At 39.3% G+C, this 20,000-nt stretch overlaps 1 protein-coding gene across 1 annotated transcript in view; it reads left to right on the top strand.

Annotated features, from left to right (window-relative positions):
• Positions 1-20,000, top strand: part of COL5A2 (collagen type V alpha 2 chain) — a 738,909-nt gene that overhangs the window by 500,992 nt on the left and 217,917 nt on the right. The window contains exons 30-33 of the mRNA XM_044075160.1: positions 1,428-1,481; positions 8,742-8,795; positions 17,667-17,711; positions 17,802-17,900. Of these exons, the coding sequence (XP_043931095.1) occupies positions 1,428-1,481; positions 8,742-8,795; positions 17,667-17,711; positions 17,802-17,900 (252 nt within the window). The remainder of the gene's footprint in view (positions 1-1,427; positions 1,482-8,741; positions 8,796-17,666; positions 17,712-17,801; positions 17,901-20,000) is intronic.

The raw sequence follows: 20,000 nt of genomic DNA, 5'->3' as shown, positions 1-20,000 counted from the left end.
TATAAAATGCTAGCAACCTTGTAACAAATTTGTCATTTGATTCAATGATCAAGATTCAGATTAGTGATTTGCAGTTAGTAAAACTGAGTAAAATCATTAATAAAGAAAATGGAAAGCAAAAAAGTAGTTATGTAGCAGTAATTGTTAGCTGTTCTTCAATGGAAAGTAATTTTTTGTTTCTTTCTTACTTTTTTGTTTAATTTTTGAAATGGCAATGTGCATACAGCATGTGTAGGATGGAATTAAGTCTCACAGCATTAGTGTTAATTGAATTTTTATCTCAAGGCTTTCATTCAGTCTAAGATCTTGGACTGGATCAGTGTATAAACTTCCTAGGTCTTAACCATCAGTGATTCAGATTTGTATAGTTGCTACATGCCAGCCTGGTGACTTAGGGATAGGGTGACCACCTATGGTATCAGTGGCCTGGGACTGAATATTCCCAAGGAAGTCAAGTCATCAGCAAGGGACGGCAAGCCTGTGCAGACAGCTACCTTTCGTTCGCTAGGCATGGATAAGGAGATGTACCTTTTTTGTATATTTACCTCTTGGAGATTACTGGTAGACATAACACAACACATAATGCTCAGAGAAACCAGCAACCTTTCTATAAGGGCATATGAGAGCATGCATTTTAAAGGCACAGTGTTGTCAACACATGTTAGAATCTCTAATAATAGTAAGGACATCTCAGAATATTAGTTATCCGAGCCTATGTGTGATGGATTGTTACCAGTATCTAATTACATTCTGTCCTGATAAGAGCAACTGTAAAATTTGGATGGGCTGTCGGCCTTACAACCTGAAGGAGAAGGGCCCACAAAGCAATGTAACATGCCAGTGTAGTATTATAATAAAGTATTGCAACAGGAGTAGAGGATGGATGAAATGATATTTAATAGTGGTTGAACCTTGTGATTAACTGCATCAGGTTAAACAAAAATAACATTTTGTTGATTCCATTTGCTATTGTTTTATAACATGCAAGTAACATGCTGCAACTGGTAATTTTAGACTGACAGAGCACAGAATGGGGTAGTGGATGTGTGGCCAGTTTGCTGAAAGACTGGTATTTCCTCGAGGGGTGGAAGTCATGGGCACTCTAAAGCCATGTAGCTAAAACAGTGGTATGTCCTTAGTCATTTGCATATATCCTATGGGCCTCCACTACTGGTGGTTTAAGGTATTACACAGTGAAGACTCTTGCTTGGCTGGGTCTTTCTTGTAGTTTTTCCATAGAAAATCACTGCTTGTTTGTGGATCTTTTTTACCCTCTGCTTGACTATACATCAGAATGCAAAGAGAATGAATATACTGTTTTTCCATTATAGTGATCCTTTCCTGCAGAAATTATCTTAAGATAAAAATTATCACATGGACTAGGTGCTCTTTCTTTTTAACAGTAATCTTATCTTCCCATTTTCCAGGGTAAAGCAGGAGAAAGAGGAGAACAAGGACCACCTGGTGCTTTGGGATTTCCAGTAAGTTTATCATTTTTTTTATGTCTTGTTTAGTTTGTGAGCTTTGCTGTTTTAATGTGCACCTTAACAAATATTCGCAGTCAAGCACTTTATGACATTTATCTAGTTTTTAAGATAAGAGAAAATTACTTACATCCATATTATAATGGACCCTAATTGTATGGAGCTGAACAAGCAACTGTCACATGTTACGTCACTAATCAACATATCTATTGACAAAAGACATGCCAGTCAAATAAGCAGAAATATGTTAGCTTTAATAGTGAAACGTAGATTCACATACAGTATGGTTTTATACAGGTAATTAGGTTTTTGTGTGGTCATTAAGTTGATGGAACAGTGGAAGTATACAGAACTTTGGGATACAGATTATAGTTAAGTAATTTGCTATAATCACAGACTGAAGAATTGTGGGAAAAAATAAATGCTGTGTGGGTCCACTAACAGAAAATACAAAGACATTGGAACACAGAAGTGATATATTACCAAAATAATTATTATATTACTTGAGCTGTCATGCTGGCAGGCATTTATTTTTGTGAGTTATTAAGTTACTGATGTTAGATACAGTGTTTTAATACCCACTTGTGCCCAGAAAAGGAAGTACATTATTTCTTTCTCATTGGTTAAAAAGATAATTGCAAAATGCCAGTGTGGGAAAGAAATGTGTGCAGTATGGATGCTTAGTATAACAATTATGCTTGAAAGATAGACTTAGTGTGTGTGTGCATGACTATATATGAGTGTAGAAACTTTAGAAGACCAAGTTATGGTTTGCCATAAAACTAAAATGCCTCTTTATATGTTACTTTAGAATCAGTGCACATTTATCAGAAAAGATAGCTCAAGAAAGCACTTGTATGTTTAATGGGAAAATAAATCACAATAAAGGAGTTATCACAGGTTCATAGGTAGGTACTAGGCTATCAACCTTGGGGCCTACATAAGCCTAGCCAAAAAGCTTCCCTGGCTTTCGCCACCCAAGAAAATTATTTTGCTGTGTCCCTGTCAAGCAGTGCCACAGAAGTGATCACGGGGTGCATTTTCTATTTCCCATCCAGTCATCAAGTTTTTTCTTAGAGGGCCAATGAGGAGCTTTGATTAACATGAATGGGTAGTTTGTTCCAGAGCATGGGAAGTCTCTGGGACAGCAATCTATCCCTCCAGCATGTTTTGTTTATTGTAGTGACAAGGTGTAGGTCTCTGGAGTGTGTGGTTTTAAGAGACTGGGATTTCTTTAAGTGTAGCATGTCCAACAGCTCTGGGTTTGGCATAGCTTTGTATGTTAGGCAGAGATTGCCTCTGAATAGGAGATATGCAATGGAGAAGAGCTGGAGTTTTTTGAGACAGTCTGCACATGGCATCTGTTAGAGGCTGGTAATCCTCTTAGTGAGGTATTTCTGTGGCCTTTCCAATTGTTGTAGGTGTCTTGAGAGATACATGCCAAATGGGGCATTGTACTCTATAATGGATCTGTTGAGGGATGAGTAGAGAGGAACAATGACCTCCTTTTTTCTAGAGAAGAACCCCTTTTGTGATGAGGTGTGCCACGTAGTTGGATTTCCTCACTACTGTGATGATGTCATTATCAAAGGAGAGACTACTGTCCACCTGTGTCCCAAGGTCTGTTATCACACTTTCAGTGTTTAGTGAACTACTGCCTATGTGGCAGTTCATGGGTGCCGAGTTTTTCCCAAACGGGAAGACAATGCACTTCTTGGCACTGAGCTTGAGGCCATGACTTTGACACCAAGCATCTGTCTCTGTGAGGCCCTTTTGTAGAATGTCTACATCATTAGGTGATTATATTATGGCTCCCAGTTTGCAGTCATCTGTGAACTTTGTTAACCAAAGACCTTCTGTGTTGGCCTACATTTCCTTCCACCTCTGAAAAGCATGCTGAGTATTTCCATCTCAAACTTATCAATGAATGGAGCTGTGGGCAGCAGCACAGACTCTACATGGTGCTCTATAGGGGGAAGAGTTGTAGAGACCAACCACTCTGGGCATCTACTGTGGTGTGCAGTATCCTCAAGGTAGGAGAACACGGATCACATACAGTGTGTCATGGCAGGGCTTGCCACTCGATAATGTAAAATATGACTCTAGGTGATTCAGTCAATAAAGGATATGTGTAGTATGAATAATTATATGGAAGAAAACAGCAAGATATAATTTGAGGAATGTGATACAATCAAGGTCGCTCTAAAGCAGTGACAATAGTTTAACAGATTGCACACATCCTTATTAATGGGAGGATCAGATGGCTACAGATTCTGTCTGCACAACAAATACTTAGATTCCTGTTTGAGGATTGCATGATTTCTGAATCCAGACATAGAGTTGAGGGACCTCTCATTCCCTTCAGTATGAAGGGTGGATAGAGCTGGCCCAAACTCTCTCATTTTAGCTTCTTCCCCAGTGCATGTTTCTCTGCTTCACTGTTTTTGGAGCCAACCCTGAAGATGAAGTCTTTCAACCTGGTACCAACCACAAACCCAGTTTGGTACCAAAGGGATCTGATCTGACATACTTGACTCAGAAGCCCACAGAGCCATTATTTCAACACCATGTTCAAAAAGCTGTTTTATATGGCTCCCCTGGGTGTCAGACACTTTGACATTTGAGTTGTTGGCAGTGATGTCCACCTTGAAGCTTTCCACCTTCTTCGTCTTGTGGATACCTTCTTCAGTGTCACTCACTTCTTTTTGTTCAGATTTGATCACCATAGCTTTCTACCTCTTATCACAAAAAATTTGGACAAGGCCATAAATAATGGGGGACAAAGTCACAAAAATAGGGACAAATTTTAAATATTACTCTTATAAACTTGCTGGAATAAAAGGTCTTGTGTTACCATATGTTTGCTGAAGGATATGAAGTTTGAAACTCAAATTTCAGTCAATATTTAGTGAAGTCAATCTTTGCTGATTTACCACAAAAATCCAGAAAATCATTCATAAGGAAAGCTTATTTTATCAAAGAATGATAATGCCATTTAACAACTACAGATGTAAAAATAACATATCTCTCAACTGTCCAGATTTTGGGAAAATGTCTGGATTTTTGCCTCATATATTTTGTGTGTTCCTCATAAAAGTGGTGTTTTTCTTACAAATCCTTGAGGAATGAATCCACTAAATAATGTCAAACATTTCAGTTTCAGACTTCATATCCTTCACAAAATTCATGCTAAAGTGGCACCTTTTATTCTAGCAAATTTCTATAAGAAAAAGTTTATGACAGCAATATTTAAAACGCATCCTTATTTTTCTGAACCTTTGTACCCCCATTATTTTTGGCTTTGTCCAGATTTCTTTTTTATGAGGTTGAGGGGTATGAGTCAAAAATTAAGCATGACATAACATTTAGGCAAAGTTCAAAGGACAAAACCACCACAGTAACAGGTACAAGCATGCAAAATCTGAAGGTAATGCTACTCAATGCTAGAAGTCTAAACCTCAAAATGCACTCTCTCGAGGCACTCCTAAAAATGGAGAACATCGATATCTGTGCAGTAACTGAGACCTGGTTCAAGGCTCCAGAGAGCACCCCTGCAATACCAGGCTACAACTCTTACCACACTTTTCGGCCACCAAATCAGGACCGAAACACTAAAGGTGGAGGAGTGTAAATATTCACCAAGGATATTCACACCACCAGGCTAGTTGCCCAACATAATGCGTCTGAAATTCTCCGGGTGCAACTAACACTAGGTAAGACTGCAATCCAAATTGTAGCTTGCTACAGATCCCCCAACGTACCCCAAGATTCTCACTACACCTTATTGGGTGATTTTAACTACTCTGCCATTAACTGGGAAAACTACTCATGTACCAACACCTTCACCCAACAGTTCTTGGAATTCATAAATTCCAAAGCCCTGGATCAACAAATCCATAGTCCCATCAGGGCCTCCAATATCCTAGACCTGGTCATTACCAACATGGGAAATTGATTGCTCCACACCTATAATCACCCCCTCGTTAGTCAGGTCTGACCATAAGCTAATCACCCTTAACATCCACATCCCACCTCCACTCCCCAGTAAGGAAACCCCCATAAAAAACTTCTCCAAAGCCAACTTCATGCCACTCAAGTCAGAAGTGACAAACTTCATGACACCCATGCAAATGGGAACTGAAAGTTCAACTGCTGAATCCTACACTAAGGCACTGTACAAGCACATCCACTCATGTATGAATCGTGCCATCCCAAATAGAACCAAAATGCTCTCATCCAAAAAAAGGAAGCCAATCTGGTGGTCCCCTGCCATAAACAAATTTTACAACAAAAGGAAGAAACTGCTGCAGAAAAGAGGAAAATCCCAGGATGCAAAAACCTCCCTTACCAGCCTCAGTAAGAAATTGAGATCCCTCATAAAATCCTCCAAAGCTAGTTACGAAAATAAAATTGCTAAAGATTCCAAAGACAACCACAAGGCATTCTATAACTATGTCAAGAATCTAAATGGCAAAGCTCAGTTCTGCTCTGAGCTAAAACAGAATGGCATTAAATATACTGATCCCAAGGATATTGCCAATATACTGGCAGATCAATTCAGTGCCAACTTCACTCCCCTCTCACCCCTTAAATGGCCCATCTCAATACCGGAAGATTGTCAGATTCTGATAATAATGGCCACACAGATAAAAATGCACACTCCAAAGCTAAGAATACAGCATCCATGGGACCAGATGACATCCTGGGCTGTGTACTACATGAACTACAATATGAACTGGCACCTCACCTAAGTGTCATGTTTAATCATAGCCTCGCCTCAGATTTTGTGCCCACTGAGTGGCGTAGAGCTACATTTATCCCACTCCACAAGGGGTATCCACCTTGGATCCCGGAAACTACCATCCCATCAGTCTGACGAGCCTTATCTTCAAGGCCATGGAGCGTATTATCATGGAACTTATAAACAAAGACATTGGCAACCTTCAAACACTGGACCCCACCCAGTTTTGGTTCGTGAAGGGCCGATCTTGTCCTTGAACCTGATTGACTTCTTCGAATCAGTTTCCAGAGCCGTGGACAATGGTAAAGTGGTCCACACAGCCTATCTAGACCTTGCCAAGGCCTTTGACACCATCCCCCACTCTGAAATCATAGATAAACTTACTAAGCTCGTCATTAATCCCTACATCACCCAGTGGGTTGCTAACTGGTTTATTGATAGAACCCACACTGTAAAAGTAGCCAACTCCAAATCCAGCTCCAGACAAGTGACAAGTGGAGTACCTCAGGGTTCAGTCTTGGGACCGCTCTTGTTTGGCATCTACTTCTCTGAAGTACAGGCCAACACTAAGGGACTCTGGCTAGCAAAGTTCACAGATGACTGCAAACTGGGAGCCATTATTGAATCCCCAAATGATGTGGATACTCTACAAAAGGGCCTTACAGAAACAGATGGTTGGTGCCAGAGCCATGGGCTCAAGCTCAATGCCAAGAAATGTATAGTTATCCCCTTTGGGAAAAAAACATGTACCCATGAATTACCATATTGGTGGCAGTATACTAAACACCAAAAGTGTGATAAGAGACTTAGGGACACAGGTGGACAGTGGTCTCACCTTCGATAACTACATCACCACAACAGTCAGGAAATCCTTCTATGTGGCACACCTCATCACTAAGGGCTTTTCATCCAGAAAAAAGGAGGTCATTGTCTCACTGTACTCATCCCTCATTAGACCCATTATAGAATACAATGCCCCGTTTGGTATGTACCTCTCAAGACATCCGCAACAACTGGAAAGGCCGCAGAAATACCTCACTAAAAGCATCACAGGCCTAATGCAGATGCCCTATGCTGACCACCTTAAAAAACTCCAGCTATACTCTGTTACATATTATCTACTCAGAGGCGATCTCTGCTTAACATACAAGGCCATGTCAAACCCAGAGCTGTTGGACATGCTACACTTAAGGAAATCCCAATCCCTCAGAGCCACACTCTCCAGGGATCTAAACCTTGTCATCACAATAAACAAAACATGCTGGAGGGATAGGTTCCTGACCCAGAGACTCCCCAGACTCTGGAACAGATTGCCCATACATGTCAAGCAGAGTGCCTCTTTGGCCCTCTTCAAAAGGAAAACCAAGCAGGTGGTGCAGTAGTGCTCAAAACAAAACTAGGAAACCAAAAATGAGCACTAAATGTTGCGAGTCCTCAGAAACAGTTTATTGAAATAAAAGTTTAGCGCTTTCGTCAGTACAATTGACTTCTTCAGAACAGGAAAAGGAACCTTGACGATTGGATGGGAGAAAGGAAATTCACCCCGGGGATCACGTCAGTTGCCCTGCTAGACAGGGGTCCAGGGAAGTAAATAGTGTAGGAAGAAATAGCCAGGGAATTGTTATGGCTAGGCTTGTATAGGCCCTAGGGTTGATAGCCTAGTACCAACCTATGAACCTATAAAAGTAATTAACATTTGTGGCTGCATCTTCCAAGTAAACTACACCTAACAAAAACTAGATGTTCTGTAATTTATCACACTGTTCACTTGAGGCTTGCATATTCAAAAAGGAATACATTGTGTCTTTGCATATTTTAATTTTTTTCAGTTAGAAAAATACTAATTTGTGGCATTGCAGGGTCTGAATTATACTGGCATATTTTAGTGTCCTGATCTAGCTTAGTGGCATAATTAGTCATAGCAAACTTTTGAATGACTGTTTTTTTCTTGTTTTATGGAGGTAATAAGTACATAGAATAGTCAACATGGATACACCATTGTGCCTGAGGAATGCATTCATATATCACTATGCTGTTAAAATGCTCTTCAAATGATTTCTTCTTGTTACATTGTTTAACCGGTAACAATGGGTTATGATGTCAAAATGCCATGGTTATAACTGGTACTATCATTTGTAAAGGTAAACCCAACTATAAGCCTGTGGGTGCTTCATTTCCTATGTGATTTCACTAGCTTGTGTTCAAGAATGAGCATGGTTTCTTAAGATTACCAGACATGGCCAGATGCATGCAGTGTTAGCAATATTTTTTAATATTGATGTTTTGCTTAAACATTTGTATATTAGACCTTAGATTTCAGAATCTCAAAACTGCAGTATGTAAATAAAAATATGAAAGTATTATCATTACTGTTTTTTTTTTTAAGAATTTATAAATTTGCAACAATATGGTGTTAAATCCGTATACAGGCAGTTATTTTCAATATTCTTCACAAAATTCAAAGTCGATAACAGAAAGTGATGATGAATCTTACAGTCATATATTTTATTTAAAAGGGTTTACCAGGACCTGCAGGCCCACCAGGAGAAGCTGGAAAACCCGGTGATATGGTAAGGACTTTCAATCATTGTGCTGCATGTAACTAGTAATTTCAGTTTGGACAACACTAAATACTTTGTTTAACATACAGGTGCATGTCATCCATCCACATTTAGTCTTTATTTTATAAAATGCTATTCTTAATTTCCATCACCCTTTTTGTAGTATATGTCATATGCTTTATGATACACTATATGATTACCTGATATGTGATAAAATTTGACTTGAAAAAGTAGTTAAAGCAAGGTATGGTATAGTTGCACAGGCAGAAAGCCATATACCATTATGTGATTAATACTACTTATGTCAAGTATGACTGCTATTGAAGAGACTGAGTGATAGTGTGTGTCTGGAAAGCACTAGTGACCATAACCATCATTCATTTACCTCCATGGCCAACTATCAGCAGGCAGTGAGGATGGAGATACTAAAGACACTGCCTATTATAGTACAGTGTGGACAGATTATAATAGTACTGCCCTTTATACATGAATTGTAACTTATACAAGGGCAGCCAATGTTCTTCTCTTCCAATGAGTCCCTCTCCAGACACATGAATGGCTTCTGAGGTGATTATATTGTGCTTTTAATGTATGGGTGTTGGAGACCTATAGCCTATCACACTTGTATTGCTAATAGAAAACAAATTATTCTCAGTGAAAATTTAGTCCATTAAGACCACAGTTTGCTTATTAACTTCTTTGTTAACAAAATAAAAGAAAATTTTAAAACAAAATATTATAACATGTCTGTTACCGAAACATTATGTGCAAAATTACAAAAAAGTTGTGTTTATTTAAAGGGCATTGTCATCTTTCCTTGAAAAAGACTTGTTATAATTATCACCCTGTGTTATTCACTGAGATTTGTTTCATGTTTAGTTTTGAATGAATGAAAACAATACAGGTCAAATTCCAAAAAACTTGTTTTCTGTGTAAGTGACCACTTATGCTGATAGCTGTCTGGGAAAAGGTCTTTTGGAATATGCTCCCTGGTGTAACCCTATTAATAGTTAGTCCTTACACAGAAGAAGTCCCTTACACTGAGAACAGGTATTTTGGAATGTGGCCCCTGGTGTAAGCCTGTTTATAGATAGACCTGACACTGAAGTAAGTCACTTAAAATGAGAACAAGTCCTTCAGAATTAGGGCAGACTTACACTATCTGTCTCTACATTTCAGTGTTAGTGATTAAAGAACATATTGTAAGCAAGCTTTCCCAAATCTGCTAAAAAGGATGCCTAATAAGATATTCACTTCCAACTATGGATTAAATGTGATTCATACTGAAAGCAGTCAGCTTAGACTCACAGGCTTAAACAGTAAGTATGTAGAAAACTGCAAACAGTTATACGTCTCATTGCTGTGTGTGATACACTTATGTCTGAGGTGGCAAGCCATACATTAGGGATTGTGCAAACACTACAGTAAATAAGTAACCGAGAAACATTGGAAGCATGAACCACAATGCATTATCACCAATGTATAAGTTTGGACCATATTGGATCACCTAACACCAATAGTTCAAAAAAGATGAAGAAAACCAAATATAGTAGTCCATGAACAAAGGACAAATACAGCAATAAGAATTTAAATTGTTGCACACAGAGATTATAATAAATTATATAGAGAGAAAGAGATATAAAATCATAAAATACCAGAATTTGTGAGCTGAAAGTAAAACAATGTGGAAGGAAGATACTTTGCTTCAATAGTAATAGGAGCAGGAGGATCGATGTAAAAGAATTTACAGTCTTAATGAAATATGCTGCTAGCACAGGTTTCTTGTACGAACTGCAGAAAGAGGCAATTCTGGGCACATTGCAGATGCTGAGAAGAGCACTCCTGGATAACATCAAAGACTGAAGCAGTACTGATTTCATCAATTTAATTATGCCCTGGCTTGAATGGGGTTTACTCCTGTAAAGGCATGTAAAAAAAAAAAAACATTTGGAGAAATTAAATTGTGATAGGCCAAGATATTCTGAAGTCTTCTGATTAGTCAAACTGTTTCTTAAAAAAACCTCACCTCAGATAGATATATTTTTGACCTTTGTAACCACTTCCTGACCTCTGGACAGAAAGCATGAATTGTGTAACAGAAATGGATATGCTTGCTTACTGTTTTTTTTTTGCTGACTGGGTAAATGGAATGGTCTTTCTATGACATTTTTCAGTGATATCTCAAGGCACAAAGACATACAGTAAATAACTAAACTAATATTATTACCAATGCTTTTGTGCATTACATTCATTCTTCTACAGTTAATGCTCTTGATATGGCTGATACATTTGAAATGTAAAATATACTGTCTTCTAATAGTCATGTTAAATGTTAATTGAGTTTATATATATGTATATATATATATATATATATATATATATATATATATATATATATATATATATATATAGACAGTCCAGCCTAGCCAGTCAGTCAACATGTTTTCAACGAATTCAAAGAAAACACTACAGACATTCGAATAACATATGAATTCTACATAGGAAGCAACCAGATAACAGAACCCCATACCATAGAGCTGTGAGACAGAAATCTTTCTAATGAGCTGTCCTTTAAACCTCAGCCTACTTTTACATGTGACTGATGCAGGATGACACAGAGCCCTAAACTGTGACAATAATACCCTTGGCAGATGAGTACTCCATAAACTGCGATAAAGCAGATGAAAAGCAGAATGTATCAGTATAGCCTTCTACACATAACTATGAACTGCGTAGTGCAGGTGATATCTATTATAGACATGTTTATGCCCCCTCCCCCACTCAAAATGTACCACATTCAGTTGGAAGAGAAAAGCACAAATGCAGGTGTGAGCATTCACACACACACACACACACACACACACACACACACACACACACACACACACACACACACACACACACACACACACACACTCACACTCACATGTGTACCTGCAAATGCATATGCAAAGATGCAGAGATCAGATGGACTATGTGATAAGCACCATACAAATAAGTATGACATAAACATTCTAAACATGGCAGTCATGCACAAAAATAAATTTCTGAAAATGTTTGTCACCAGTTCATGTCAATAAGTTGACTACTGCCCTGCACAATATCAGCAAGGGAAAAGCCACATGTAAGGGCATAATGCAGGATGTGTGGAGACTGCAGAATATAAGGAACATAAACTGTGACTAAAACAATGCCTTCACATAAAGTATCATTGTCAGGTAGACAACCGACAACACAAACATTGTCCATATTTAGGCTTGTGTTTGGGCCCAGTTTTTGTGGAGGCTGTGTGTCTGAGCACATTTTCAAGTACATCTTGGTTTAGCCAAAGCCATTAGGCTTTTCAGTGAGATGGGATTGTTTATGGTCAGTGGCTAACTGTGGTCACTTGGACTACAGCTTAGAGTAAGCACCTCATTGGTTCTTTTGAGCTTTTTTTAAAGTAGTCTCAGGTTTCCACTTTCTGTTACCTAATTAGTTAAGTTTGTGAGTGTTTCTGCCATTTCACACTGAGCTAATCGGAGGAAGGGCACTGAACAAACTCAGATCTATAACATATAACATTAAGTATCCTGTTTTTCTGCTTATTTTTTCGAGTTATTTATAGCACTTTTGTCTACTGTATACATTTCTATCTAGTTTCACTGTGTGTGAGGTATTAACTGGAAATTGTCCACTTTTATTAAGCATCTGTTTGGGTTGTTTGATTCTGATCTCCTGCCAAGGAGTGTGTTATATAACTTGTTTGCAGTTAAAAGCTTTCTCTAGAGGCTCCGTTATCTGTTTAAAACTTTCATTTAAAGGCTCACTGCTGCTTTTCTGCTGTGAGAAACATTTCTGCAGTTTGTTTCCCACTCTCCCTTCCTATTTGTATGTTGTTCTTATAGCTGGTGGCTTTCAGTTGCCCGCCCATACTGTAAATTTGATCTGGGACACTCCTCCCAGTCTAAAGTTATTCTCTCTCATTCTACCTAATATAGGGAGAACATTTGAGTAGGCCAATCCACTTAGTTTCTGCTCCTCCTTTCTCTCTTTCCACTTTAAAAAAAAAAAAATTCTAAGCTTGTTTCCTGCCTTTCCTGTGGGTAGTCTAGTCTGGATACAGATTTACTGTGTCCAAGACTGTTTGTGGACTTCTGAGCCCCCAAGCCTTTCTGAAGGGAAGACTTCTAGCTTAATTTTGTTTCTTAGAACTAGCCAGCTTTTTAGTTTCAGCACTCAAGTCTGTTTCTTTGAGCTCAGCACTTGTTCAGAACTAGTTGTAAGCACTAAATAAACTACAAATGACTACAGCACTCAACTTTCCTCGCTTGTCTAGAGGAAAACAGTTTCTAGTACTTAATAAATAAGCACCTATCCAGCCATGTCTAAAGGTCAGCTCTCTGTGTTTTCTCCTGTCTACCTGATGAAGCTGGGCATCCTGGGGCAATGCAGCAATTGCCTCATTTACACAGACAACCCTCTCCACCTACCACCCAACACTATAACCTGTGAGAAATGCACTTATATAGCCATACTGGAAGCAAAGCTCTCTTCACCCAAGACTGGACTAGACAGTCAAGAGGAAAAGGTAAACACTTGCACCACACCACACTCATCACATAGTCCCTCAAAACCTACACCACCAAAACACACACATAGAAACACAAAACACACACCTACATTTGTGGAGGTTCTCAGTAAATACCTGCCCAAGCAACAGGGACCTCCAAAGCAGAAACGTAAGCAACCTCCACCCCCCAACACAACCCAAATGACACACAATGCACAAACTCAGTGTGCTACTCAACCACAGGTCATAAGGCATAACAATGCACCCAACACTCTACTCATAGGTGACTCTATAGCCAGGCACATTAATGTTCCACTCACCAGGCTAAACAAGGAGAAAGTTACTGTCAGCTGCCTGTCGGGTGCCAGGATCTGCCACATAATGCATGAACACAGGTCACTCTACAACAAGTACAAATATGACTCTGTTATTGTCCATGTTGGTGTGAATGACCTGAGATGTACCTCCCTGGAATAAATGAAAAGGGACATGGAGGAGCTGTCCGATCTTGTAGCCCAGGCAGGTATGACCCTAGCCATGAGTAGCATCCTGCCATCACCCTGAATGATACCACAGTACAAGGACAAAATGATTGACTTCAACAATTGACTAAGCTTCTGGTGTCAATCTAAGGGGATCCAGTATCTGTCTCCCTGGGATGATATGATCGACAAACTACGATACTTTGCCAGAGATGGCCTGCACCTGTCGACCTTGGGATTCCAGATACTAGCTAAGGCTCTAGCCACCCCTATAGTGCCTTTTTTAGGCAAGGTTCAAATGACAAATTCACCACTGTAACAGGTACAATAGCAAAATCTGAGGGTATTGCTACTCAGTCCTAGAAGTCTAAACCTCAAAATGCACTCACTTGAGGCACTCTTTAAAATGGAGAACATCGACATCTGGGCAGTGACAGAGACCTGGTTCAAGGCTCCAGAGAGTACCCCTGCATTGCCAGGCTATAATTCATACCACACCTTTCGGCCACATAACGTGGACCAAAACACTAAAGGCAGAGGCGTATCCATATTCATTAAGGATATCCACACCTCCAGGCTAGTTGCTCAGCATAATGCATCCAAGATTATCCAAGTGCAGCTAACTCTGGGCAAGACCACAACCCAACTTGTAGCTTGCTACAGATCCCCCACCATGCCCCAGGATTCCCACTCCTCATTTCTTGATACACTGGAAAATATTAGGGTACAACCTAACATCCTAACAATGGGTGATTTCAACTACCCCACCATTAACTGGGAAAACTACTCATGTACCAACTCTTGTGCTCAATGTTTTCTGGAATTCATAAATTCCAATGCCTTGGATCAACTTATCCACACCCCCACTAGGGGCAGCAATATCCTAGACCTGGTCATTACCAACATGGGCAAATGGTGCTGCACACCAGAGGTCATTTCCTCATTGGTCAGATCCGACCACAAGTTAATCACCCTAGATATCCACCCCCCCCCCCCAATTAGGGAAACCACCATAAAAAATTTCTCCAAAGCCAACTTCACGCTTCTTAAGTCAGAAGTAGCAAACCTCACGACACCCATGCTGATGGACAATAGAGATATGAGTGCTGAATCCTACACAAACGCACTTTATAAGCACTTACACGAGTACATGGATCGTGCAATCCCTAGCAGAACCAAGATGTTGCCAACATCCTGGCAGATAGGTTCAGTGCTAACTTTACCCCCCTTTCATCCCCTAAAGGGCCCATCTCTATACTGGAAGAATGCAAAGTTCCTGTAATCACGGCTGCACAGGTAAAAAACACAGTCTCCAAAGCCAAGAACACAGCATCCATGTGACCTGACAACATCCCAGGCTACGTTCTACATGAACTACAGAACAAACTGGCACCCCAGCTAAGTACCATGTTCAATCATAGCCTCACCTCAGACTATGTGCCCACTGAATGGCGCACAGTGATGGTTATCCCACTCCACAAAGGGGGAGCCACCATGGACCCTGGAAACTACCGCTCCATTAGCCTGACGAGCCTGGTCTGCAAGGCTATGGAACGTATCATCATGGAACTCATAAACAATGACATTGGTAATCTCCAACCTCTGGACCTCACCCAGTTCGGGTTTGTAAAAGGCAGATCATGTCTCCTAAACCTGATAGACTTCTTTGAAGCGGTCACCAAAGCTGTAGATGAGGGTAAGGTGGTTCACATAGCCTATCTAGATCTCGCCAAGGCTTTCGACACCATCCCCCACTCTGGAATTATAGATAATTTTACTAAACTAGGTATAAATCCCTATGTCACAAGATGGGTTGTCAACTGGCTCACTGACAGAACTCACACTGTGAAAGTAGCAGACTCCAAATCCAGCTTCAGACCAGTGACAAGTGGAGTACCACAGGGTTCAGTCCTGGGTCCTCTCCTGTTTGCTATCTACTTCTCTGAAGTACAGGCTAACACAGAAGGTCTTTGGCTAATGAAGTTTGCAGATGACTGCAAACTAGGAGCCATAATCAAAATGCCAAAAGATGTGGACATCCTACAAAAGGGCCTCGCTGAGACAGATGCCTGGTGTCAAAGCCATGGCCTCAAGCTCAATACCAAAAAGTACATTGTCATCCCTTTTGGTAAAAACTCTGTACCCATGAACTACCACATATGCAGTAGTCTACTTAACACCAAAAGTGTGATAAGAGACCTTGGGACACAGGTGGACAGTAGTCTCCTTTGATAATCACATTGCCACAGTAGTCAGGAAATCCTTCTATGTGCCACACCTCATCACAAAAGGTTTCTCATCCAAGAAAAAAGAGGTCATTGCTCCCTTTTACTCATCACTCATTAGACCCATTATAGAGTACAACGCCCCTTTTGGTATGTATCTCACAAGACATTTACAATAACTGGAAAGGCCACAGAAATACCTCACAAAGAGGATCACCGGCCTCAAACAGATGCCCTACGGAGACTGTCTCAAAAAACTCCAGCTTTACTCCATCGCATATCGCCTACTCAGAGGCGATCTCTGCCTAACATACAAAGCTATGTCAAATCCATAGCTGTTGCACATGCTTCAGTTAAGGAAATCCCAATCCCTCCAAGCTACATGCTCTAGGGACCTAAACCGTGTCACCACAATAAACAGAACATACAGGAGGGATAGATTCCTGTCCCAGAGACTTCCCATACTCTGGAACAAACTACCTATTTATATCAAACAAAGCTCCTCATTAGCAATCTTCAAGAAAAATCTTGATGACTGGATGGGAGATAGGAAATTCACCCTGGGGATCACTTCTGTGGCTCTGTTCAGCAGTGGCACAGGAAAATAATTTTCTTGGGTGGCAAAAGCCAGGGTACCTTTTGACTAGACTTATATAGGCCCTAGGGCCAATAGCCTAGTACCTACCTATAAACCTGTGAAAAGCAGAACAGCCATTACAATGATAGGTTTCAATAGAACAAAACTAAAACTATCATTACAGTGATAAGTTTCAGTACAGCAAAAGCAGAACAGCCATTACAGTGATAAGTTTCAATACAGCAAAACTATAACAAACATTACAGTGATAGGTTTCAGTACAGCAAAACTATAGCAAACATTACAGTGACAAGTTTCAGTACAGCAAAACTAGAACAGCCATTACAGTAATAAGTTCCAGAACTGCAGTAGCTCTAACCATAGCATACATACATCATAATCACTGCATATAAGCTAGTAATGTTTTTAAAATGTGTATACAGTCCATTTAAATTTCTCAGAAGTGGTAGTTTATTATGAATCACTTCATGATGGTGAAATAAAAAAGTAAGCTGTTTCAATATTTGGTCATCATAAATTAAGACAGAATTGTGTAGATGTTTATCTGCTACTTGTTCACACACTAGAAATTGGGTCTCATCAGTGTGTAATGTAAAAGTTCATTGCAGCTGAATAGAGGGGGAGATACCTTAGGACTTCTGCATGAAGCAATTCTCCAGTAAGGACCAGAGCTATGTACAGAGCAGGACAGAGAATGGCAATATTTGATTTGAATATCTATGCAGCGTGAATGCATTAATCTCTGAGTAAGGATGGGACACAGGGGCCTACCAGCAGTCTGTTCCATCAAATATGACCCTGGACTGACTGAAAAACAAGAACGTAAGACAACACTTCTGAAAATCAGGCAGCAGGTCAATTATTTAAAAAGATTAATACGTCAAGGATCTTCTTGTTTGCTAAAGAGTAACAAGACATGCTGGGATATATATGCTACACTGTAAATGAGTCAAATATTTACTGCAGTCCGATGTCACTGTCGTGTTTACTTCTTGATGATTGTTTCAACTTTATTTGTAACAGGGTGTTCCTGGAGAAATTGGACCTGTTGGAGCTGTTGGAAAAAGGGTAAGCAGACTAATGCATTCACTCTTAAAGTAAAACTGCGTAGAATGCACTCATGGAGTCTTACAGCAATAAATGTTATTATATTTTTAGGGAGACCGTGGTGTTCCAGGTGAGAGAGGTGAGCTTGGCCCAAGAGGATTGCCGGGTGAGAAGGGAGTTATAGGTGGACATGGACCTGATGGTCCCAAGGTAAATAATCTTTATAATCCCGCATGTCATTAATGTTAATATCAATAAAATATATTGAAATATTTGTATTGCAGAAACTACATCCTCTCATTCATTTCTGTTTTATTTTATTCCACATTTCAACATTTTATGGTACATAAAGAGTTACCCATGATACTATTGCATTCAACAGTGCTGCCATGTTGAGTAAATGTGCTAATACATTCACTATTTTCCTATGTAAAAATACACATTTCATACAACACATCATATTCCTTACTTTGAATCAACATGCAAAATACAGATAGTACAAATGCAATGTTCATCCGTACTGTCAAAGCTGTATTACATAGAGTCACTCTGAAATTTAGCTCACATCTATGCACTGAAGGTACTTTGTCACATAATGAGTTTGCTGACATCCGTAGCTCACTTGAATGGACCTGCACTTGACACCTGACTTCTCACTGCTGAAGTGAAACTGTACCTTTTTTAAACTGCATGTATCTAGCTAGATGTCCTTTTAGCTTTCCATAAATTAAATGCTAGTACAGCTGATTAATTTTGGTATAAGTACTGTGACAATATCATGGTTGAGCATACTGATATGGGATAGATACACCTGTTCATGGCATGGAATTCTGAATAATGAAATTATGATTCCAAATATATGAGTGGAACTAGCTGACAACTTCAGAATAATAGTACATAGTAATGACAGAGAAGAAAACACACCCTGCACTTTTGTGTGAAAACAGCCATGCATACAAAACAGTCCTTTGCATGCAATTTTAGATGCAATTCAAATATTCATTCATGGAAATCTGTTAAACAGAGTTTTATGCCACAAAAAATATCATATTCAAGTTCTATAAAGAGCTGGCTTATTCCATGCACAGGCAACAGAGGAAGAAATATACTAGTGTAGTGGGAATATGAGATAACTAATTATGATACTGGTAAAATTAGTATTAAAGGGACTAAAGGAATTTATAGCTGTTATAACAGAGAAGCAAGAAGGGTGATTTCTAGTGGAATGAGATTGTAGTGTGAATGGAACCAATTAATACATAGTTAGTAGGGAAGAACTATGAACAAAGTTTACAGAGATTAACATAGTTATTAAAGATGTACAGCAGAATTCTGTGCCAAAAGTGGTTCTTGTTAAAATAAACAGACAGGGAGGAAACACTAGAATGGAATGTCTTTCTAGTTGAAAACAACACTGGAGTCGAAAACAGCTGTTATATTCAATTTTGTGGAACATTGTTGTGTCTGGCACAATTCCCAAACAACATTGATTTAATTGTTATATTTCTGGATGGTAATCAATAAGAGAAAGCAGATGAGACTCCTTGCAACTCATTTTGCTCTTTGATATCAGCTGTCAGATTTAAGGATGGCCATCAATGCATAAAACTGGTTTGATGAAATGCTGGTAAAGAGGCACTGAAGTTATAAAGGGCCAAAACGAGAAAGATCCTATATAAAATTCCTGTGAGGCTGAGGGAAGAGAGAGCTGAGAAAGTAACTTTCACTCTAAACTCCCAATGGAAAACACAGCTTGAAAGTTGTTATATAATACTGAAATCAAAATCTATTTTAGGAACATTTGAAATAAGCACTGTGGAGGCTTTCTCAGATAAGTAATGCCCCCATTTCCATGTTTTTATCTGTATTACCATGTATGGTGCCAGTAGGAAATCAAGAGTGTTGTTATAGTGCATTCGTATAAAAAACAAACAATAAAAGAAAGGACTCCATATCGCTGCAGATATTCATGTACAATAAACAGGAATGAAATTTAAATGTCGCCTTTGCTACACTTAACAATGCAGTAAATTCCTGAAAAATATACAATAGATGCATGTCATTGCCAGGTTCAGTAAGAGCATAAATGCATTTATATTATTTTTAGCTGTTGCATAGTCCGTTATTGCTTTCCATGTACTAATCAATGTTTCACAGTTTCTCTGCATGCATTCCCTTGAAGTCAGTGCAGTTCCATTAGGTAGGTATTATATATGTGAAACTGTGCCTTAACACGAAAGTCAGTAATGAAGTCCTCATATGATGATTACCATAAGTATGTCACTTGTGTTGGTCCATGTTTGGAAACTT

Source organism: Protopterus annectens, chromosome 6.part0 (genome assembly GCF_019279795.1).
Source record: "Protopterus annectens isolate FY-2018-M chromosome 6.part0, PAN1.0, whole genome shotgun sequence".
Lineage (NCBI taxonomy): Eukaryota > Metazoa > Chordata > Ceratodontiformes > Protopteridae > Protopterus > Protopterus annectens.
The sequence above is the reverse complement of the archived record's forward strand: the minus strand, read 5'-3'. Positions and strand labels throughout refer to the sequence as shown.